The sequence below is a fragment of the Castor canadensis genome, chromosome 18 (assembly GCF_047511655.1).
Source record: "Castor canadensis chromosome 18, mCasCan1.hap1v2, whole genome shotgun sequence".
Taxonomy (NCBI): domain Eukaryota; kingdom Metazoa; phylum Chordata; class Mammalia; order Rodentia; family Castoridae; genus Castor; species Castor canadensis.
Window position 1 is genome coordinate 34,198,629 of NC_133403.1, and position 24,165 is coordinate 34,222,793.

At 45.9% G+C, this 24,165-nt stretch overlaps 1 protein-coding gene across 1 annotated transcript in view; it reads left to right on the top strand.

Annotated features, from left to right (window-relative positions):
• Positions 1 to 14,957: 14,957 nt before the first annotated feature.
• The window catches only part of Ksr2 (kinase suppressor of ras 2), a 279,590-nt gene continuing 270,382 nt past the window's right edge, over positions 14,958 to 24,165 (top strand). Inside the window, exon 1 of the mRNA XM_074060825.1 lies at positions 14,958 to 16,164. Within this exon, the coding sequence (XP_073916926.1) occupies positions 15,985 to 16,164 (180 nt within the window). The 5' untranslated portion in view covers positions 14,958 to 15,984. The remainder of the gene's footprint in view (positions 16,165 to 24,165) is intronic.

Below are 24,165 nucleotides of genomic sequence, written 5' to 3' on the forward strand. Positions count from 1 at the left end.
TTACTGAGCTTTTTATTTTCAAGATTTCCACTTGTTTTTTTTTTCTTCCCCCCACAATTTATCTCTCTGCTGAATTTCCATCTAAGTCTTGAGATGACTTCTTTACTTCATTTGTCAGTTCATTTGAATTCTCTTTGAGGTTACTGATCATTCTTAAAAATAGACTTTGGAACTCTGTGTGTGGCCTTTCAATTACTTCAATATCTTTGGATTCAGTTATTGAAGAAGTTATGAAATTTTAGAGGAGTCATCTTGCCTTGCTTTTTCACATTTCTTGTGTTTCTATGTTATAATTTGTGCATCTGTTGGGATGGATATCACCTCTGGTTTCAAATGGAGGTTTTTTTGGTTTTTTTTGGCAGTGGGGCTTGAACTTAGGGACTCATGCTTGCTAGGCACTCAGCCTTCCACTTAAGCCACTCTGCCAGCCCTTTTCTATGATGAGTATTTTTGAGATATGGTCTTATGAACTATTTGCCTTGGGCTGGCTTTGAACCACAATCCTCCTGATCTCTGCCTCCTGAGTAGCTAGAATTATAGATGTGAGTCACTGGTGCCTGGCTTCATATGGAGGTCTTCTTAGTGAGCAGTCTTCTCTTGAGGGCTCAATCCCCATTACTGCCCAAAGAGTATAAAACACCACTGTAACAGCCACAAGAACAACAAACAAACCAGGTATTGAAATACAATGAAAACAAATACAACTACTTCACCCGTAATGACCATAAAAAGAGGGCATAAAATAGTGTAGAATAAATTATGAGGCTAAAAACTAATTGAGGTAAAAGTAATGATGATAAAGGAATGATGATAAAGTAATGATGATAAAGGAGGGGCAGAGAAAAGGGAAAAAAGAAAGAAGCAGTGAGGTTGAAGAAAGGAGGAGGAAGAGGAGGAGGAGGAGGAGGAGAAGAAGAAGAAGAAGAAGAAGAAGAAGAAGAAGAAGAAGAAGAAGAAGAAGAAGAAAAGAGGATAAAAAGGAGCAAGAAATTTAAAAATCTCATTACAAAAGAAGGAAAAACACATTCAATTAGGTAAAAGCAATAAGTAAAAAATAAAATAAAAATTTAAATAAAGCATAAATACTAACAAATGTAGGAAAAAGAAAAAAGTAAAAACAAATGAAAATAATTGGAGAAACTTCTTTCTTCATTTTCTAGTATTGGACTCCACCAGGTCTAGGGGAGGGGGATCATACCTGGAGTCTATTGTAGTTCTGAGGGGTGTCCCCCAAGTGTGTCAGAGAATGGGGGAACAGAGTACTGATATCTGCACTGAGGGGGAGAAGTCAGTGAATCATTGCTTTTCTTGCTAACCTCAGTTCTTTCAGATCACACCCAGCAGCAAATTACCCTGCAGGAGGGAAGAGGCTGTGAAAACTGAGCCATCCACAGCAGCTGGGATCCAGTTGTCAGTTCCACCTAGCAGAAAACCACACCAAGCAAGGAGGCAGCTCCAGAGGCTGAGCAGTCCTCAAACTACAGGCTTGGAGCTTTTAACTTCTGCAATGGGATTCATTCTTCATCGCAGAGGTTGAAGTTACCAATCTTCCCTTCCCCAGTGCCTGCCACAGACTGAGCTCTGTGCCACTTAAACTTCTTAGAGGGACTGTGCCTAACCCTCCCACTCTGCCCCTCATGGCTGTCTCTTACCCAGACACTGTGGCAGGCTCTCCACAGTCTCCCTGACTTGTGACTATTCCTTATTTTCAGGTCCCTTCTCAAAATGGCACCTGGCTAAAGCACTTGGGGATGTAGGCAGCAAAATAGATGTCTTCTCCAATGCCTGCCTGCCTGCCACGTGGGATGAATGACCATTATACTAAATCCCCCTGCAGGATTTAAGGCTTATGAAAACTGTGTGTTGGTCTGTTGTCACCAGGATTGCCTGTCTGGTGTTACCAGGGCTACCTGGCTTACCTCATGGTTATGGCTTCAGCTTCCCCTCCCCTCCATGGAGCTACAGTCTGTTTTTCTGCATCACCAGGCTTTTCAGCTGTCTGGTGTCCCCTTTCTTGATTCCTAGTGCTCTTTCTTTCTCTCTTTGGAATATTTTCTCTCCTTTGTTGCCCTGACTCTTCTTTCAGAGTGACAACCTCGAATCCACCAGCTTACCCAGGAAGGCTACCTACAACTATCAGTATTTGCTAACTCCATTTGTAATTTTCTAATTTTAGGTACATCACAATCACATAGGCTGCTAGTTAAAAGTTAAGATTTTGGTATTTTAACCCAGAGAGGAAGTGTATTAATCCATTGCACAACTATAATAAAATGCTAAAGACCAGGTAGATTATAATATTTCTCACAGTTCTGGGGTCTGGGAAGTCCAAGATCAAGGAAGATTTGGTGCCTGGAAAGGGTCTACTTCTTGTAGATGGTCATCTTATTTTTTAGAAAAAAATCTTTTAAGTGGGATTGGGATTTGAACTCAGAGCCTCACGCTTGCTAGGCAGGTACTCTTACTACTTGAGCCATTCAATCACTCCTTCTTTTGTGATGAGTTTTTTCAGGATAGGGTCTTAAGAACTATTTGCCCAGGGCTGGCTTCAGACCATAATCCTCTTGATCTCTGCCTCCTGAGTAGCTAGGATTTCAGGCATGAGCCACCAGTACCCAGCTCTCTGATGTCTTTTCTAAGGGCTCTAATCCTATTGATGAGGGCACCCTCATCATCAAATCCCCTCCCTAAGGCTCCACCTGTAAACACCCTCACTCTGGGGGTGGGGGTTAGTATTACAGCATTTAGGTTTGGGTGGTAACACAGTCATTCAGACCCAGGCCACCAGACTCAGTAAGTCTGGAATGGGACCTGGGGTTTTGCAATTTTGGTATGCAACTCAGGTGGTCTGATGCAAATGGTTCGGCTCTTGCAGAAATTCTGAACCAGACCTTCCTGTTTTCACCTAAAGTAGATCTTTTTTTTTTTTTTTTTGTGGTACTAGGGTTTGAACTCAGGGTTTCACATTTGCAAAGCAGGCACTCTACCACTTAAGCCATGCCTCCAGCCCTAGATTTTTTTTTTTGTAGATTGGTCAGTATACTACATGTCCGTACATCAATCATGCCACAGAGGTATTTTTGCCTGTGTGTTTCAATAGTAGGTTTTGTTGCCATGGGCCAAAATTACACTGAATTTTCAGGCAATGTTCTAAGCACTTTACACATTTTGCATCCTCAGTATGACCCAACAGGTGGACGCTATTGTTACACTCATTTTACAGGTGAGGAGACCCAGATGCAGGAGGTGAGATTCCCTTCCCCAAGGTCCCAGAGCAAATCGTGGCAGAGCTGGGATTTGATCCTGGGCCATCTGGCTCAGTGCCAGTGCTCCTACCTGCAACACAACTATGGCTGAACCTCAGATCTATTTGTGATGATAAATGTTTGTCCCCCTTCCGATGCTACACCTACTTGTCATCCCTGCCTATCAAATGATAGGATTGAAATCAGACTGATCAGAATAGGAAATTTATCAATATTTGATCGAATGAATCGATAAATGGTAAATGCAGGATGGAAGACGAAGGTACTTCTAGCTCAGTGCAAATCATGGATGAAGTCCTTCTTTTAAAAAAAGTTATCATTTCTCAGCCTTTTGGCTAAAATCATGTATAAAGGAGAAAAGCTGACATTTATACTTCTCATGATGAATATACAAAGTGCTGCCCATTTATCTGCTTCTATGCAGAAAAGCACAAAACAGGAGGAAAATCCATGACCTGTCACATTCCTGCCATCCCTGATTTTTTTCAAGGAAAAAGTCCTGAATTTGCCAAAGTTAAAGAACCTGGACTGGAGAACCCAGTCTTCAAAAACTACATTCTGTCCCCCTCTGATGGTGACCAGAGGAGATGATTGAGGCTTAGCCAGTACTACGCAGGCTCTTTCGTTTCCTTGCTACATGCATTTCTTTTATCGCTTTTCCAAGTCACAGATGGGTGCTGGGAGCCGAATCAATGCTGTGCCACTAGGCGAGAGGCAGGCAGCTGTGGCGGGGTGTGAAGAGGAGGCACATGCTGTGCTCCTGACCAGACAGACGGGCCACGGGGGGCAGTGGGGGGGAGGCAGATGCGACTCTGCTCAGGACGCAACTGACAGCAGGAAAGGACTGTGGCAGGGTGGGAACTTGCCTTGGATATGTCCAGGTCACCAAGCAGGTCCTTCCAGCAGATGCTGGCATGTCCTCTGGAAGAACTCCCAAGCAGGTGCACGTGGAAAACCCGTGTCCTGGCTGTCAGCAATTGCATCACCCTTGCGCTTTGAAAGGCAGTGGCCATTGTAACCTATGCACACACATATTCCCATGACAAACCATTAAAACTACAGCCCAGGTAAACTCACGTGCTTTTGCTCCAATTGCAAGGTATAGACGGGAGGGGAGCTGGTCACGACCATTAAAAGAAGCGTGGGGGAAACTGTCCATATTTTTGATAATAAAGCAACAGACTCTCCTACAAAAAAAAATCTGAAAATGGATTATTTATTCATGCATTTCTTGTATCTGTCAAGATGCTTGGTGGGCAGCTGAAGATAGAATATATCTGACAGTATATACAGTGAGAACAAGAAATGATACTTTAGTAAGAACTAAAAGGCCTCCTAACTACTGTGCAGTGTGGTCTGTGACATCTGAGGTCAGCCAAAGAGAATTCTTTAAAAGGGGTCTGTAAAGTGGTAGCTCTGAACTGCGACTTAGAATCCCCTGGGGAGTTAAAAAAAAAAAAAATCCTGATATCCAGTTACATCCCAGACCAAAGAAATCAGAATGTCTGAGGTGGGGTGGGGTGGGGTTGGATCCAAGCACTGACATTTTAAAATAATTTCCTGGGTGATTTCCACTGCTTTCAGGGGACATTTCCTTATTCTTTCCAAAGCCATAAAACATAGGGGTGTGTGTGGTGGGGGGAGGGCAGAGATGGTAACCTACAATTCATTTACAAAAGAATGAAAATGGAAGTCACCATATATTTTGCCTTATTTCCCTGCCTTTCTTCTCATTGTTTTAAGCAGGTATTGGGAAGCTTACACTTTAGGACAGAGACCAGGCAGCTTCAAGGAGCCACCCCTCCACCCTTGATGTTGCCAGGGTGAGCAAGATGCAACTCACGTGGAGCCTGGTGTTTTCAAAATAAGTCAGTGATCAGATTTTTCATGCAAAATATCCATTTTGTAAGTGTTTCTAACAAATTCAAATTCTTTTAAAATGTTCGTGCTGTGTCTGTGGGTTGTGCCTTCCTTCTTTTAATTCATATACCATTGTGGAGGTTGGAGATGGTTTCTTAAAATTAATTTTTATTTTTTATTGTTATATTTATTAACATAAAATTGACTGTTTTAACTATTTTAATGTACACAATTCAGAGGCATGAAGTTCACACAGGGAATTGTTCTAGAACTCTTATTATTCCCTCATTCCTGTGGAGTAGTCACTCCCCATTCCACCCTCCTGTGCCACCTCTCACCCCCATTAGGGCAACCATTAATCTGCCTTCTGTCTCTATGGGTTAAGTATTCTGAATATTTCCTATAAGAATTATACACTATGTGACCTTCAGTGTCTGGCTTCTTTCACTTAGCATGATGTCTGTCTTCAGGGTTCATCCACATCGTAGCATGGATCAGCACTGCCTTCCTCTTTACAGCTGAGTACTATTCCATTGCACGGACATACCACATTTGGCTCATCCATTCATCCATTGAAGGACATGTGGATTATTTCCACCTTTTGGCTATCGTGACTGGTGTTGTTATGAACCTTCATGTACACATTTTTGTTTGAATACAAGGATGGAACACAACCGCACATCCTCCCATGGCACCTATTCTAACTCCATAGATGCTCATGAGTTGGGGACTTAATTTTGAGGTGACTGTGATGTCCCAGTTTGCCTTTGAAGGTGCCACTTCCCAAGAACCTCTTCACTCCCAGGTAAACCATGGTAGGATTACCATGGAGGGTGACCCAAAGAATAGTGGGTCACTCTTCTGTGGCTTGCTTTACTAGTCAGTAGAAGATCCAAATTCAGTATTAAGGTTTGGGTTTGCCACATCTCACTCACCAGCACGGTCTTCTCAAAGTAGAGTCTCATAGTTTTAGTTTTCAATTGTTTCTTTAGAAATAATTATGACAAGTGTGTGTTCCTTGCAATTGTCAGTGATCACGAATAATGTCAGGAATTTGCATTCTAGGACAAGCCAGTTTCTCTATGTGAGCCTGGCAGATTCACATTTCTTTTTAATCTTACCTTCAAAATAATCTCATCAGATTCCCTGGAATCCCTCTCTCTCCTTCCATGGGGTTAAAGGACTCTTTTTGTTTATTCCCACAGTACATTGTAATTACAGGATTTGCTTACATGTGTCTTCCCATTAGACAAGATTCCCTTAGGGAGCCAGATGCTGGTGCTCACACCTGTAATCTTAGCTAATTAGGAGACAGAGATCAGGAGGATCATGGTTCAAAGCCAGCCTGGGCAAATAGTTCATGAGACCTTAATCTCGAAAACACCCATCACAAAAAAGGGCTGGTGGAGTGACTCGAGTGGTAGAGCACCTATCTAGCAAGCATGAGGCCCTGAGTTCAAACCCCAGTACCACCAAAATAAAAGATTCCCTCAGGGGTGGTGGATCGTTGCATTCCTCTTTTCCTGTGGGGGACTAGCCCTAGCCCTTCCCTACTTTGTGGTTTGGGTAGTGTAGATGTTGACTCTAGGTCTCTGGATGGTTGCTCCCTGTGTTCTGTCCCTGTGGCTGATAGGAGAGTGTAGATAGCCTAGAGTGGACACTACACCATGAATCCTGCAACTTAAGCTGGAACTAACCTATTTCTGATAGGTTGCTAAGACCCCTGACACCTTTACAACATCCCACCCCGCAGAAAAGCCACCTAAAAATGGAGGCAACACAGAGCAAAGTAGAGCTAAGAGACAGGGAAGGGAAAAAAAGGTGCTAGGTCAGAGTGACATTCTTCCCTTGAATTTCTTGATAATGTCAGTTACTCTTTTTTCCCCTAAGCTAGTTGGTGTTGGGTTTGTGTCCTTTCCAATTAGAAAGTGGGTTTTTTTTTTTGTGGCAGTACTGGGATTTGAACTCAAGGCCTCATGCTTGCTCGGCAGGTGCTCTATCACTTGAGCCATTCCCCAGCCCTGTCCTTTGCAATTAGAAAAATACTGATGAACACACTACAGAGCACTATATCTGGCCCAGTGTGGGCACTCAAGAAATGTGTGAGTCAATGCATACCTTTCATAAGAATGCCATTATTATGGCTTCAAAAATTAATAAAGTAATCCTGATTTAAGAAAAGTCATGTGCTGAGGGTGTGGAGAAGTTGGAAACCTCATGAGTTCCTGGTGGAAAATAGTTTGGCAGAGCCTCAAAAAGTTAGACGTGGGCTGGGTGCTGTGGGGCACACATGTAATCCCAGCTACTCTGGAGGCAGAGATTGGAAGGATTGCAGTTCCAGGACAGCTCAAGCATAGAGTTAGTGAGACGCCATTTCAATCAATAAGCTGAGTATGGTGGCATGTGCCTGTGGTCCTCACTGTCTGGGACACCTTAGGTGGGAGGACGGTGGTCCAAACCAGTTCTGGGCAAAAATGTAAGACCCAACCTGAAAATCCCAGTATTAACACACACACACACACACACACACACACACACACACACACACACAAAATTAAACACACAAATACCATTTGATCAGGAAATTCTGCTTCTGGGGATATACCAAAAAGGACTAAAAATAGGTATTCAAATAAAAACTTGTAATTGGACACTGGTGGCTCACACCTGTAATCCTAGCTACTCAGGAGGCAGACATCAGAAGGATCATGGTTCGAAGCCAGCTCCGGGCCGATAGTTAGGGAGACCCTACCTTGAAAAAAACCCATCACAAAAAAAGGGCTGGTAGAGTGGCTCAAGTGGTAGAGCTCCTGCCTGGCCAGCGTGAGGCTGTGAGTTCAAACCCCAATGTTGCTGAACAAAATAAACAAACAAACAAGAGAATTAGGACTTCCATCAAGACCACAGACAAGTCCTTTTCTGCGTAAGGTGCAGATTTAGGGGAGAGGAGACAAGTCTGAAATCCAGACTGTGCTCTGCTTCCCAATTTGAGATCCCTGGTGCCATTACAGAGTAGATTTTTAAAAATTGATTCACCATTTAAGCTAATGCTGCTTTTGAACTTCATAAACAAGATGGCAAAAGAGTTTTGTTGATGGTATTTCTTTACCGTCATTTTCAATGATATCCCTTCTCCGTGCATCTCTGAGTACTTGGTGAGTGCCATGGTACACTCCTCTTCTATCCTGAGGGTACTATATCTGAAAATTCACAGTGCATCATTGAGTGCTTCATTTGTAAAGCCAGCATAAATCACTGGACTGAATTGTCCATTACTGTGAGCTCCAATTATCTCATCACAGAGAGAGTGGTCTGCTTGCTTTGCTCAGATTGGAAATGAAGAGACAAAGAGGCAGCAGGCCAAAAAGGGGAACTCTTGAAAAGCCAGTTTTCTGGTGTAAGGAAAAAAAAAAAAAACTTCCAAGGTTAAAGATGGGAACATTTCATTAGCTCTTATCAAAGATATTTTAAAGTCATTTATAGTTGGGGCATCAGTCAGTTAGAACAGAATGATACTCCCTTTGCAGGTATGGGAGAGATTTGGTTGTATGTTAGGGGATAGCATTTTGAGATTTTTTTTTTTCCCCCTAAAAAAATCAGTAGAAAAAGAGGAAAATGAGCCAGGCACTGGTGGTTCACACCTGTAATCCTAGCTACTCAGATGGCAGAGATCAGGAGGATCGCAGTTCGAAGCCAGCCTGGGCAAATAGTTCTCGAGACCCTATCTCAAAAAAATCCACCATGGAAAAGAGTTGATGAAGTGGGTCAAGGTGTAGGCCCTGAGTTCAAACCCAAGTACTGCAAAACGAGGAAAATGAATAAAGAAACATTCTGGGAAAGTAACAGGAGGCCAGGCAGACAGCTCCTCTGCCTCCAAATCTCCCATTTCTTGTTTGCAACGCTGTTTATAATGCAACTTTGAAAATCTTGGGACCAGCTCACCACTAATACTGTAGTGAACAGAATGAGGCCTTTCTGGTTGTCCTAGAACTTCAGCTAAGCTTCAAAGGTAAGGCCAGTGGGTGAAATGCTGTTAAAACATGGCCAGACTGGTCCTTTGCCCATCCACAACCATCAACCTCTAGCCTATATCTGATAAGGTCAAGATTTTACGCAGAGGCAGTTTCTTTGACAGGCCTGTCCTGTTCCCCAGGGGCCAGGTGACTACCCAGAACATGCTTGGCCTTGTGTCTTCCTGAAAAGACTCAACCAAGAGGGTGGCTTCTAGCACAGGGCTGCCAGAAGATGTGGGAACACTTCCTGGGATGTGTGGAAGAGGTCATCAGGGTGTGCATTGAGACCCTACAGAGTCCTCATGGGGGACTCTAAGGATTCCCCAGTGTATCTGATGTGCCAGCAGGTAAGTGCCTGGCAGGACCCAGTGGGACACCTGACACCCCGTTTCCTCCTGTTCTCAGCCTTTCCACTCAGTCTTCTGAGGATCCCAAACTCCTGCCAGCTGACCTGGAGAGCAGGAGGGAGAGGACACACTCACCTTTGAGTCCACTGCAGATTCCAGAGCCATCTGTGGTCAGACTGGAAGTGGCAGGGAGGAAGTTTTTCTTTTTTTTTTTTTTAGATGGGACTGAGTTTTTTTGTTTGTTTTCTTTTTGCAATACTGGGATTTGAATTCAGGGCCTACACCTTGAGCCACTCTACCAGCTCTTTTTAGTTTTTGGAGATAGGGTTTCATGAACTATTTGTCCAGACTGGCTTCGAACCATGATCCTCCTGATCTCTGCCTCCTGAGTAGCTAGGATTATAGTGTGAGCCAGTGGTTCCCAACTGAGACTGAAGTTTGAACTCAGGGCTTCATGCTTACAAAGCAGGTGCTGTACCATCTGAGCCACACCTCCAATCCATTTTGCACTGGCTATTTTGGAGATAGGGGTCTCACCGACTATTTGCCTGGATCAACCTCAAACCATGGTCCTCCTGAGCCATTGGCAACTGGCTGAGAATAAAGTCTTGACTGGATTGGACTTTTTTTTTTTTTGGCAGGTCTAGGATTTGAACTCAGGGCTTCATCCTTGCTAGGCAGGTGCTCTACCACTTGAGCTACATTTCCAGCCCTGGACTGGACTTGTTATGCTAGAAAATGGTACTCTTCTTACAGTTGAAACTAACTGAAAAGCTACAGGGTCTACAGAGATGCTGCCTAGGGGCCGAGGAAGGTGCAGTCAGTCTGAGTCTTGTGGGTTTTTTTTTTTTTTTTGGTACTGGGGTTTTGAACTCAGATCCTCACGCTTGCAAGATAGGCACTCTACCACTTGAGCCACTCTACCAGCCCTTGTTCTGAGTCTTGACAAGCAGAGCAAGAAGAAAGATGAGGCCAATTCTTGATTCCCATCTTCCGTCCATGTTCAGTCCATCCAAGAGTCCACTAACAATCATTTATTCTCACTTTTGATAAAGGCACTTCGAGGCATGGATACCAGGGGAGTGTGTAGTTTTAGGGATTGTTTTTTGTTATTGTTTTTATTGGGGTTTGAACTCAGGGCCTCACGCTTGCTAGGCAGGTGCTCCATAGTTTAAGCCACGCCTCCAGTTCATAGTTCCCCAAGTTCAGACTGGTGAACTTATCATTTTAAGGTACAAAACCCTACATCAGGGGTGGGAATCTCAAATGCTTACAGGGGCCAGGCAGGAATAAAAATAATGAATGGGGAAGCCTGAAGGGGAGGGGGCTATGGTGCACTAGAGAGCCCAGGTGCCGTCTGAAAGGGACAGCTGCCTGTCCCAGGCAGCTGCTACCCAATGGGAAAGATCTTCATATTTTTGTCAAAAATGTCAAAGATCTACCTTTTGGGTGGAATTTCCTGATTTTTGAATTCTCAGCAAGAATATTGGTTCTCCGTTGCAATTGACAATCTACTCCAGGCGGTTTGAGCAGAAGGTGGTGAATTTAACAGAGGGATGATGAATTGTATTGTGGTAGAACACAACACATCCCCGTATGTATGTTAAGCCCTTAGCTCGCTCAGGGTGACTGTATCTGGCAGGTGTAGTCTTAAGACAGTAGAACTGTGGCCCGGTGTGTGTGTGTGTGTGTCTGTGTGTCTGTGTGAAGGAAAGTGTGAGAGAGAGAGATACACGTACACACACACACACACACACACACACACACACACACAGCTTCATCATGTGAGAGCCCTCACCTCACCACTGATACCCTGCTCCCTGCTTTTGGACTTGCAGCCCCTAGAACTGTAAGAAGAAAATAAATTTATCCTGTTTAATCTTCATTTGTTTTTGGACAGGGCTGGGGATGGAACTCAGGGCCTTGTGCCTGCTAGCCAAGCGTTCTAGTGCTAAGCTCTATCCCCAGTCCCTGCCATTTTGGTATGGCAGCCTCAGAAGTATAGGACAGGTGGTTAGAAAGCCCAGAGAGTGTCCAGGAGGACAGGAGAGCCTGCCTTGGGCTCTGTGAGCAAGAATGGGACCCATACCAACTGTGGGGCTGCCACAGCTCACCATGGCACACCTGTCGGTGTACACACTGGGGCTCACTCTGGGCCAGTGCTGGGAAGCAGGTACACTGGCTTATCATCACAGAGATTTCTCCCTTTTGTTTCTCACTAAAGCTGAGTCCAAATCATGTGGAACATAGTTGCAAGGATGGTTCTGGAAAATTCCTTTGGTTTCTCTTATGCAGGGGTGAGACTTACAATGTGAGGTGTTTTCGAACATAGGAAGGATAAGCATTTGTGTATTCCTTACAGCTCTGCCAACTGATGACCTCTGACTTAAGATATTTTGATTGTTTAAATTTCTACTCCTTCTGAGAACACCTAGTAAAGCCAGGTCAAATCTTCCTCCTTCTCCTCTTCCTCTTTCTCCCGCTTTCTCCTCCTCCTCTTCATCATCATCACTACCACCAGCACCACTAGTACCACCACCAATATCTTAATTTTTTAAGAGAGCTGTGGAAGTAACCAGGACCAGAAGGGGCCAAGATTCTGGGGACAGAGGAATTACAAAGCTGACATTCTGTGGCCATGTTTCTCCCCAGAGCATTTACAAATTTGGGTGCGAGGAAAGCAGGGTGTGGGTGTGTGTGGTGGGGAAAATCTAAACTTTTCCCAGGTAGGGAAGCTGCTGCTGGAGACAGAAAAACCAGCAGAACTTCTGGTCATCTCATAGGGCTGGAGACACAAAACTGGGCGTTTGGAGACTAGTCACCAGGGAAAAGGGAGGGACAGAAAATAAGGCTCATAAATTTTTTTTTTTTTTTGGTGACACTGGGCACTGGGGTTTGAACTCAGGACCTCACACTTGCTAAGCAGGTGCTCTACCACTTGAGCCACTCTGCCAGGAAGAAAGTACATTTGATGGATGGCAGTTTTCCCACTCAAGACTTTTATAATTATTATTATTTTTGGAGGTACTAGGGTTTGAACTCAGGGCCTTCACCTTGAGCCACTCCACCAGCCCTATTTTTGTGAAGGGTTTTTTTGAGATAGGGTCTTGCAGGGCTGGGATGTAGCTCAGTGGTACAGAGCTTGCCTAGCATGTGTGAGGCCCTGGGTTTGATCCCAGCACCAAAAAAACGAAAAAAAAAAGAAAAGAGATAGGGTCTTGCGATCTATTTGCCTGGGCTGAACCACCATCCTCCTGATCTCTGCCCCCCTGAGTAGGTAAGATTATAGGCGTGAGTCACTGGCACCTGGCTAAGATTTTTTTTATTATAAATTTTTTATTAGGATATATTCATTTAGATATTCATCAAGAATACAGCTCAGAATAAGAGGCTGAGAAGTCAAGCAGAGAATCCCTGAAAAACAGAGCAGAGTTTACCAGTCTTGCCAGGCTTTGGGGACAAGTACTAGTGCTTAGGACCAAGGAAAGGGAACTCAAGATTCTCAGTTGGAAACCCTGGATGACAAAGATAGGTGGAATAACCAGTCCCTAACCATCTGTCTTGCAGAGTATGTGCTCCAAATGCAGGTATTCAATAAAAAGTGAAAAGGCATGCTAACAGAGAGGACCAAATCACTGGAAGCAAAGAGAAAAACAGTCAACAGAAAGGGACCCATGGGTGAACAAGATATCAGAGCTAAACAAGGGCTTTAAAATAACCACGAATTCTAAGTTCAAGAAGAACAAAAAGATGGAGAAAATAGATGAAAAGAGAGAGAATTTTACCATAGAATTGAAATCCAAATCCAGAAACTTCAAGGTCCAAAAAAACTGGTTGCCTAGGGAATTCACCTGACTTCATTGACTCATAGGTTGTGTTTTTTGTTTTTGCTGTGCTGGGGCTGAAACCCAGGACCTCACACGTGCTAGACAAATGCTCTACCACTGAGCCCAACAGAGAAATTTTGAAAATGGTCATTCAGCCCGTATGAGTTATAAAATCCCTTGGAATATAGACTTAAAAAAATAATAAATTTGCCATCCAACTTGGCCATCACTGGCGTCTGTTCTTTTTACTTCTCAGTGGCTTCTTTCAGGGATGACATATTATGCCATATGTTCTGAGTCTCACACTGCCCCATAAGCACAGTTCCTTAGCACTCTGGGGCTCTGTTCACTGATAGAAAAAGGCGCCTTTTGCTAATTTTTTTTTTCTTTTGGGGGTGGGGTGGGGTGGATCTCACTATGTTGCCCAGGCTAGCTTCAAACTCCTTGGTTCAAGTGATCCTCCTGCTTCTGCCTCCAAAGTAGCTGGGGATACAGGTGTGTATTTAGAATATAATTATTCTAAATATATCCTTTGGGCAATTAATTGAGGATACTATTAGATCAGGTGGCCAGAGAGGTGAGACCTCTCTGAGATGACATTTGACTTGACGCTGAATGATCAGAAGGAGACAGCCAGAAGAGGATTAGGGTGAAGTGTGGTCCGGGCAGAGTGGATAGACAGTACAGGTATTTAATCAGGAGTTGGCAGGCTTTTCTGGACTGAGCAGGCAGTAAATATTTTAGGTGTCGTTAGCCAGTTTCTGTTGTAACTGTTCAACTCTACTGTCATAGGGCAAAAGTAAACACGGAGAACATGCAAAGGGGCGGTGGGATTCCAATAGCTATTTATTTATTGGCCATTGGAATGTAAATTTCATACAATTTTCCCAGATCACCAAATATTCTCCCTTTTATTTTTCCCAACTCTTTTAAAATATAAAAACCATTCTTGGTATCACAGTTTGCTGATTTTATATATATGAATAACTCCAAGTCTGGAGTCAGACCTGGCCGTGAGGGTAGGACAAGGTAACAATCAGAATAAGGCAAAGCCCCTGCTCCTCACCCTGCAAAAACGACAGCCACCAGGGCAGGCCAAGGTGCCAGGTCGGGGAGACAGCTTCCTTCAGCTCAGGGAACATCATCAGTTTTTTGTTTTTTCTTTTCTCCACTAACAAGAAAGAACGAAAAGACAGGCGCACAGCGAGCCAACAAGACCGAGAGGACGTGCCCAGGTCCACGGCGTTGAGTCTCCAGCGCGCACCCGGGCTTTTAAAGTTGGGCGCACACCTGCTCCCCGCCCGAGCGCACCTGCTGAGCTGTACTCCGGCCTCGTCTCGCGAGAGCCGGGCGGTAGTAGTGGGGCTCCCCCACCCCCACCCCCACCCCCACCCCGCCCCCGACTACCTCTCCCCGCCCCCTCGCCCGGCCTCCCTCCGCGCTCCGCCACCCTCCCAGCCATCTCCACCGCCCCTGGGAGCAGCGGGAGCCCGGCGTGCGCGCTGCCCCGCGCCCCCGCCCGCCGATCGCTCTCTCTCTCTCTCTCTCTCTCTCTCTCGATCGCTCGCTCGCTCGCACGCCGGGTAGTAATCCACTTTGCCACGCTAGCTCCGCAGCCCCGAGAAATCCCGCCCCCGCTCCCCGCGCCCCTCGGGTGGCCAGGTGCGCGAGCCTCTGCGCGCGCCTCCCCGAGCGGGTCCCCTGCGCGCCGAGGAACCGGGCGGCTGCGCGCACGGCGCCGCTCCACCAACCCGCTCCCCGCAGGTCCCTCGCTCGCTCCATCCCTCTCCGCGCCGCCTCGCTCCCCCCACCCCCGCCCTTTGATTGACAGGCAAGATGTCGGTGTGGAGCCAGGCAGGAGCGATTGCAGCAGCTGCCGTCACCCCCGGAGCCCGGCGGCGGCCGCAGCAGCAGCAGCAGCAGCAGCAGCAGCAGCAGCAGCAGCAGCGCGGGGAGGACACCGCAGCCAGCCGCAGTAGCCGCCGCAGCCGCGGGAGCAGGGCGGACGGCATCCCGAGAACGCGCTAAAGCACTCCCCGCGGCGGACCATGCCGTGTCACTGCGACTGGGAGGGGGGCAAAGTCGCTTTTTTTTGACATAAAAGCCAGCCAGCCAAATATATATACATATAATTCTGTCCATCACGGAGCCGGTGTGTAAAGAGTGAGCGCTATTTTCCTTCTCTCTCTCTCTCTCTCTCTCTCTTTTTCTCTCTCCTCCTCCTCCTCCCTCCTCCTCTTTCTTCTCCTCCTCTTTTTTTTTTCTCCTCCTCCCTAAGTGTTCAGACAGCATCACATCACCTGGTTCGCTTCTGAGAAACGGCATCTCTCCTTTTCACGGACCAGAGACTCAAAAAGAGAGAGAGGAGAGAGAGAGAGAGAGAGAGAGAGGAGAGAGAGGGAGAGAGAGGAGAGAGAGAGGAGACATTCTAATGTCTGATACCCCAAAAATAAAATAATAAATTTTGGCTCTTGTCCCCTCCTCCCGCCCCCACCCCCTGAACCCTGTGTGAGATGTTGGGTTTCTTCTTCACGAGACACTGGTGAGAAGTCGCAGTGTTTGGAGAGGCGGAGGGGTAGACTCCCTCTACCTCTACTCCCTCCCCCCTTTTTTTCTCTTTGGGAGGAGGAGGAGGAGGAGGAGGAGGGGAAGGGGGGTTACAGACCAAGCGATGGATGAGGAAAACATGACGAAAAGCGAGGAGCAACAACCTCTGAGTTTGCAGAAAGCCTTACAACAGTGCGAGTTGGTACAAAACATGATAGACTTGAGTATCTCCAACCTGGAAGGGCTTAGGACCAAATGTGCCACCTCCAACGACCTCACACAGAAAGAGATCCGGACCCTGGAGGTAGGTGTTGCCTATGGACAAAAAGCGATCCTTCTTTCCCTGCCCTCCCCCCCCCCTCCACCAACCCCTTCTCCTCGGATTCTGTTTGTCGGGGGCAGGAGGGCGGGGGATGGGTCACCAGGTGGGCGCGATTGGTGCCCTGCGTTGGATGTCCCTTTACTGTGCGGCTGTTGTCTGTATTTGGCTGGGCGGTGGTAGTAGCAGTCGTAATTGTTATTCCTTATTTATTATCACGGGTGCAGCGGTTACCATGATCATTCGTTTCCTCTTGAAGGAGGGAGTTCTGTCGTTTTTCCGCTGGTGGATTTGTTTATATGCCACGGGGTTGTGTGCTTGATAATACCTTCTGGAGCTGCAGGGAACCCACGTGACCTTGCGCATTCTGCAGGTGGTCAGAAGGTGGATTTTACTGGCAGGATGGGGCGGTCTGTCCATGTAGATCTTGTCCCTCACTTCTCCTCCTCAGCCTCCGTGGATCCCCCTCCACCCGCCGTGATATGCATGCTTGGAAGCAAAATGCATGAAAAAAGGAGCAAAACCAAAACCAAAACCCATTGAGTTAACCATTTCCAAAATAATCGTCTTGATGCAGTGAGTTATTGCAGGCCTGAAAAATGTGTAAAAAGGTAAAACGATCATGCCATGAACAGCACACACTGGGCAAACCTCTTGGATTGTGATGAGACCTCATGGAAGGGGTCCGGGAGTGGAGTTCTCTGGCATGTTTCCAAGTGAACTTGAAGGGAAGTTTGAAGCAGTTTTCGGAGGGGTGGGAAGGGTCAGGGGATACACACGGAGTTCCTCCCAAAGAAGATGGCAGAAATCTTTCCTTCCAAAGGCCATTGGGACAAGGAAGGTTTCAGGAACTATGGAAGATGCCTTGGTGTTAATGAAATCATTGGGCATTCAAACTGTTCAAAACATCTGAAAGATTCAGCTCATTTCTTTCCCTCAAAATGGCCCGGCTGTCCACATGGCTTGATTCAATTTGGAAACACCCGTTCGCTGGCACTTGCTGAGGGTGTTGGCAGTGCAGCCGGGAGTCAAGGGGTTCCCTTGTTGCTGGAGTGGGTATCTCCACTGAAGAATTCAGGCCCAGGAGTTTGCAAGGCCTGAACTCTTCAGCGCTTACTGAATCTTGTAGCTCTTCTGCCTGGGCGAGTGTCCCTCTCTGGTTTATTTTTCTTCCATGGTTTTAAACTTGGCCAGATGTCAACACGAAGGAGGTTATCCTTGTGAAAGAGGAGTTTGTGTGTGGGTGAATTTTAATATGATGTTTGCTACCCTTGGGTGTGTGTATGTCTGTGTGCACCTGTTGTGTCTGGGAACACGATCCTTGGAATGAAATAAGATAAATGTCAGGGGGGATTGGGGGAGTGGGAGGTGTGTTAGGAGGCACAGGTATTGCCTTTCTCAGATCTGGAGCGAGCGAAGGCTTGGCTAACACTTGGCTACTGGAAGAAAAAGTGTGGGATGCATTGGCCCTAGCCTCTGTCTCTGTGTGCACGGTGCTCAAGAGCAGATTCTGTTCAGAACAGGATTTTGTAAATCAGAAGAGTCCCAAAGGCCACCTGGGATGTCTTCTGATCTTCTGGAGTCAGGAACCCCAACTGCTAGTTTGCAAGTTACTGGGTACATTTCTCCAGAGTTTACTTTTCATCTTCTCCACCTGCTACCTCCCCTGACAACTCCCTGGGCAGTGGTGCTTGTTGTAGCAGACCTGGATTCTGTGGCTTCTACAGAGCGGGTTTTCCCTCTGACATGGGGATGGAAGCATTGGTGTGCTGGGGACGAGCTGTGGTTATAGGGAATGTATCTGTTTGAGTCTTCTGGTCCTGGACACCACAGAGCATGGCAACCAGTTCAGTCATATTACCCAGAGACTGTTCTGGAACAATTATGCCAAGTTAGACTTCTCAGATCTGTAGGGCCAAGGGATGGGTCCATGAGGGGAGGCTGGTGACTTGGGTCAAGTCTTGCCAAACTTTACATTTGGATCTATGGAGTTTTTTTTTTTTTTTATTTTTAATACCCCAGCACTTATCAAATTTTGTAGATCAAAGCTGTACATTTTCAGCGTCCAGCCGCAGAGACCTAGCTCAGTAGGGATTGGAGAGCGAGAGCTCAGGAATCTGCATTTAATAAACAGATCTTGTGTTTCTGATACGGGTTTTCATATGGACACTAATCCATTAGGAGATAGAGGTCATGTTTCAGCTATTTACTGTGACAATTCCCTGCTCGTAAATACCAGTGTTAGTAACAAATTACATAGATCATCCCTGAAAACATTGATGGTAGCCACATCTGGTAACATATCTTCCTGTCGAAACAAAAATACACAACATGGACTTGTCTTTCAAGAAGCATGCTTCGTGCTGACAGGTGACGCTAATCTTATCTCTGTGAAATAATGATGAAGTTGAAACAGTCAACGATGTGAGTAACAGCACGGGGGTCTACTAGGAATGCGTTGGGCTGCATTAAATGAAAAACCCAACCACAAAAATGGTGAAGCAGGTACTGGTTTCTTTTGTCTTTTTTAAAAACGTGGTATTGGGGTTTGAACTCAGGGCCTCATGCTTGCTAGGCAGGTGCTTTACCATTTGAGCCACTCTGCCAGCCCACTGGTTTCCTTTTGACACGGAACACAAATCTGCTGGAGTTGGTCTGGAGCTGCTGGAGTTGGTTCAGTAGGTCAGTAAATCAGGACTGATGTCTTTGGGAATTTTCATGGCCTTTCCCTTATGGCTGCAATATAGCTGCTGCAGCTCCAGCTGTTACATCTGGGTTCAAAGCAGGAAAGAGGAGGACCTGGTGAGTGTGAAGGGATGAAAGGTATATATTTTTGGTTTCTAGAAGCAAAGATTTTCCCCAGGACACCCCACCAATAATGTTTCATTATGTCTTCTTGGGGGTAGAGGGGCTAATCCTATCCACAAATGAGGCTGGGAGTTGGAAAAGCAGGAACGTCACATTACGAGTCACTGCCTAGAAGACCTGTTGCCATTCCATACAAATTCAAGGTTGCACTAGTGTAGGGGAAAGGTGGGCCGCCAGCAATGTCAGTCATATATCATTCAGAGATGTTTTGATGGAAAAGAAAGTTCCTGAGTCTTGGAGTTAGACTGATGCCATATTGAATTCATGTTCTACTTTATCTTAGGCTAGTGGCTTAAACATTTTGACTCAGGGTTTAATTTTTTGGAGGGCAAAATAGAAATCATAGAATAATATTACCTATCTCAGGGTCTGGTTGCGAGGATTACAGAAGATGAGACTTCTCAGGTCATTATTTTGCAGGTGCTAAATAAATAACAGCCATAAAGATCATGATGGTTAGTGAGACACAATGTGGGACAGGTGATGTGGAAACAACTCAGAGCAGAAGGAGAGCAGGAGGCATTGAAGTGGTATATCCAAAGTGTATTCTGTAGAACCCTGATTCTGTGGGATGTTAGCATTTAAAAAAAAATTCTTTTAACACATGCTAAATTCCAGGCCCCGTTCTGGATGCTGGTGTGTTCTGTGGGCAAAACAAATCCTGTGCTTAATGAGCTTGGAAAAGATTAAGCAATAGAGAAATAGGTCTCCTTACTGCAGGACTTCTCAGAGCCTTTCATATACCTGCATTGTGCCTCCAACTGAGGATCGAGCCTGCAGTGTTTTCCTTTTCTAGGATTTCCCTTGGGGTTTTTGTTCCAGAGAATGCACTTGGGGAAACATTTGGCAAAGCAGTTAGGGAAGCCTTGTTGGTTGGGGAGATAGGGATTTGGAATGGAATGGAGGGTGGGAAGGGTTTAGATCACAGGGAAAGGTAGGCAAGAACAATAAAGCCAGTGAAGGTATTTCTGTGTCTTCATGGTACAGCTGAGAGACCAGTTTGCTCAGAATGCAGGGTGCCTGGCAGTGTGTCTTGAGAAGTGAATTTAGGTCACTGACTCCTTGGGTGTAAGGATAGGGACCAGCCAAATTCTATCTGTTTGAGGTAGGAGATTGAACTCTTTGCTGGTTTTAGAGTGAAAATAGTAGGAAAGATAATAAAAGATCAGTTTGATGACAGTCTATTAACTTTCATGTGCCATGAAATCTGATGTTTCTTCTGATTTTTTGACATTTAAAGATGTAAAAAAATTATTCTGAGTTTCTAGCCTTTACAAGAATAGGTGGAGGGTTCAATCCATCCCCTGGGTTGTCACTTGCTGATGTGGGATGAATGGGATGGGGAAGACCCTGGAAGGCAGAGAACATCAGGAAACTGAGCAAATGACACTAGGACTGGAAGGCACTGGCCAAGTGGAGGTAGCTCTGAGTGGGGATCTAATTTGGCGCAATTGCAAGGGGAGGGAAATATGGGGGTAGATACATTTGTACAGCATAGAAATTGTAGACAGGCACTTATCAACTCTTTGTTCTTTCTCAATGATCTGTTTCTGTGAAATAAGCATCTCTAAATTTCCTAACAGGTGAGAAATTTTGGGCTTAGGATAACATTTTGTTCTTTTCTGTGATGTTGCGCATTGAGTTCGTCTGGATGGTTCTTCTGCTCATCTTGCCCGGGCTCACTCATGTGGCCTCATTCAGCTGGTGGAAGGGTTGGAAAGGGACAGCTGAGCCTTACTCCATGTGGCCTCTCTGGGCAACAGCTTGGGTCTCTTGTTCCATGAGAGCAAGAGTGGTAGTTGTAAGGGGTCCTGAGATTATAAAGTCACACAGTACCACCCCCATGGCATTTTGTGAACTGAAGTAAGTCATGTGGCCTGCCTGGATGGAGGGGATGGGGAAATGAGCCCTCTTTCTTGGTGGGAAAAGCATCAGAGTTAGTGTAGTAAAGTAGAATAGGCTGTAATAAAGAGATCCCCGAATGTCTAATGGCCCCAAAACAGTGAAGTATTGTTTTTTGGCTCACTAATCAATTTGAGATGAGCATTTTTGGTGGATGGACTGTTCTCCTATGTTTCGAACTTCTTCCATTCTGTGAAGAATTGTCACTGTTTGTATCTATAAGGGGGAGAAAACTGCAGAGATGACAGAGCCCTTCAAAAGACTCATTTCCCCAAAGTTGCCTTCATCAGGTCTGCTTGCATCCCTGGGGTAGAATTCAGTCACCACACTGCAAGGAAGGTGGGGAGAAGTTCTGCTGTGGGCCCAGGAAAAAGAGAAGATGGAGAGTTTGCTGACAGCTGTGGTATCTGCCACAGCAAATGATAAACTATTGTGTCAGTTATCTCTTGCTACAAAACTTAGTGGCTTGAACAGCAATCACTTTTCTGTTCATAAGTCTATGCTTTGGACCAGTTCTGCTGATCTCACCCAGGACCCCATGGGGCTGGGTTCATCTGGTGGCTTGACTGGGGATAGAGAGTCCAAGATGGCCTTTACCCACAAGGCTGGGTGCCTCAGGTCTCCTCCATGTGGCCTCTCCAGCAGGATAGTCCACTTTCTCACACAGGGGCAGCAGCAGTGTTGCAAGATACCAGTCCCCATCACACAGGCTCTTCTTCGGCCTTCAGCCTCTGTGCCTGCAGCCTTTGCAACAGGGATAAACCTGTTACATGGATAAGCCCAGAGGCAACATGGTTATGGATTCCAGGAGGTGCAATTCACTGGGAGCCATTCAAGCAATCTAAGGGAACAATGTACCCCAGCTATGAAACAAAACAGAGCAAAAGGAGCCCTGGGACAGAGAGACAAAACCTCCCTCAAGAAGGTTTTGCTGATGTGAAGAAGGAAGCCATGGACTATCTGGGGAAGAGTATGCCAGCTGAGGACAACGCAGGCCACCTCCTGGGTGGGAAGGTCAATGGCATGTTGTTAGAACAGCAAAGAGAACACTGAGTAGGAGTGGAGCAGGGAAGGAAAGAAGGAGAAAGTGGGACACAGGACAGGAGAGTGGTCGTGGATGGCTTTGCTAAGATAGTTAGACTTTACTCTGTGATCAAAGCCCTTTGAATGGGGGGCTGGGGGTGGGGGTGTGTGCCTGATGTGTGTTTTTTTTTGGTGGTGGTTGCATCTGAACTCAGACCTTACACTTGCTAGGTAAGCACTCTGCCACTTGAGCCACAACTCCAGCCTGTTTTGCTTTAGTTATTTTTCCAGGTAGGGTCTCACACTTTTGCCTGGGGCTGGCTTCTGTCTAGCTGGGATTATAGACATGCATGACCACACCCAGCTTGCTTTTTGAAATAGGATCATGGCCTGGGTTGGCCTCTAACCACTATCCAAATTCCACCTCCTGCCTCGTTGGGATTTCGGGCTTGTGCCTCCCTGCCTGGTCCTCTGATGTGTGTTTTTGAAAGATCTTCTGGTAACTTCAGGGAAAATTTGATTGTAGAGGGCAAGAATAGAAGCAGGAGACAAGCTTGGAATTTTTGGGGGAAGTCCAAGTGACCAGTGACTGCTCGTGGGTAGTATGAAGTGGGTGGATTTAAATTGAAGTATATCAGAGGTGCTTGCAAACTGGATGTGGGGAAGGTAAAGGGAAACCAAGAATCGAGGATTACTCTTCAGTGTTTGGCCTGAGAACTTCGTGAACTTGACAGTGCCATTATTTACGTCTTTAGTGGAACAGGTTGGACCTGACAGTCAAGTTCTGGTTGACATGTTACCATCGAATATGCAAGCGGGAACCCTCAGGAAGCCAGGAGATGTGAGGTTCACTTACATATGAGGCACATTTTCTCCTGTTACTACGTGCTAGGCAGGTGCTCTGCCACTTGAGCCACTTCACCAGCCCCAAAGTGCTATTTTTAATGGCTGCATCATTCCATGATTTATCTAACTGAAATTGTATTTTTGGTTCTTGTGTTCATAATTTTCCATTGTAAACCATACCATTGTGGACATCTTTGTGACTAACCCATGCCTTCCTTTTCTGATAGTGAAATTGCTGGGTCAAAGGACCAGTGACGTTTCAGGACTGTTGACGGGTTTTGCTAAATTGCCTTTCACCAGCAGCATGGGAAAGAGTCTGTTTCCCTCTATCCTCAGCACCAGTGTATATTTATCTTACTTTTTGGGGTTTGAACTCAGGGTCTCATGCTTGTTAGGCCTGCACTCTACCACTTGAGCCACTCCACCAGCTCTGTTTTGTGTTGGGTATTTTCGCGATAGGGTCTCATGAACTATCTACTCAGCCTGGCTCTGAACCTTGATCCTCCTGATCTCTGCCTCCTGAATAGCTAGGATTACAGGTATTAGCCCTGGCACCCAGCACATCTTATTTTTTGGTTCCCTGTATTTTGATGTCTGAGAGCTGAGGTTAAGGAAGTAGCCTCAGGTTAGAGTGTGAGGTTTACTGATTCTTCTTGGGAATGGCTTGGGAGCCTGGGATGACAAGGATATTCTGTATTTGGTATTCTGTGGCCAGACTGTGAGGACCTTGCCCCTTTCTTCTGTCTTATTCTCATGAAAGTGTGTGTGTGTGTGTGTGTGTGTGTGTAAGGGTGTCTCACAGTTCTCATTCAGTGACAAACACTATTTCCAAGGGGTTCATGCCACTCTCTGGTTTCTGGACTGCATTTGTACGAAGGACTTTGTTCTTTGTCCAATGGGTAGAAAACCTGGTAGACTTTCTCCCCTCCAGAGACTCGGTCATTTTCTAGGTTCCCCCTCAACAATCGGGAAGAGAGGCCAAAGTCTGGCTTTCTTCCTTGCCCTTGGTGTGCTCTCTGGGTCTGGGAGCAGGGCATCTGTTTGGAGGATGAGGAAGGTAGGGGACACATGACAGCCAGGAAGGAGGATGGAGAGGCTGAGGGATGGGAAGAGAAAAGGGACAAAGAGAGAAGCAAGTCAAAGCCTAGACTGATTTTCTTCTGCTAGAGGTCTGTGATGCTTGGAATGTCTCTCCCATGGGTCGTGACCACAACTGTGGTTATTCCTGTTTTACAAGCAAGTTTACGGAGGTTTAGAGTCATTGATTTGACCCAAAGTGTCATAGCAAGGCAGCGACAGACAAGGAACAGTGAGAGGTTTACAGCTCTACTCTGGATTCCCAGAGGG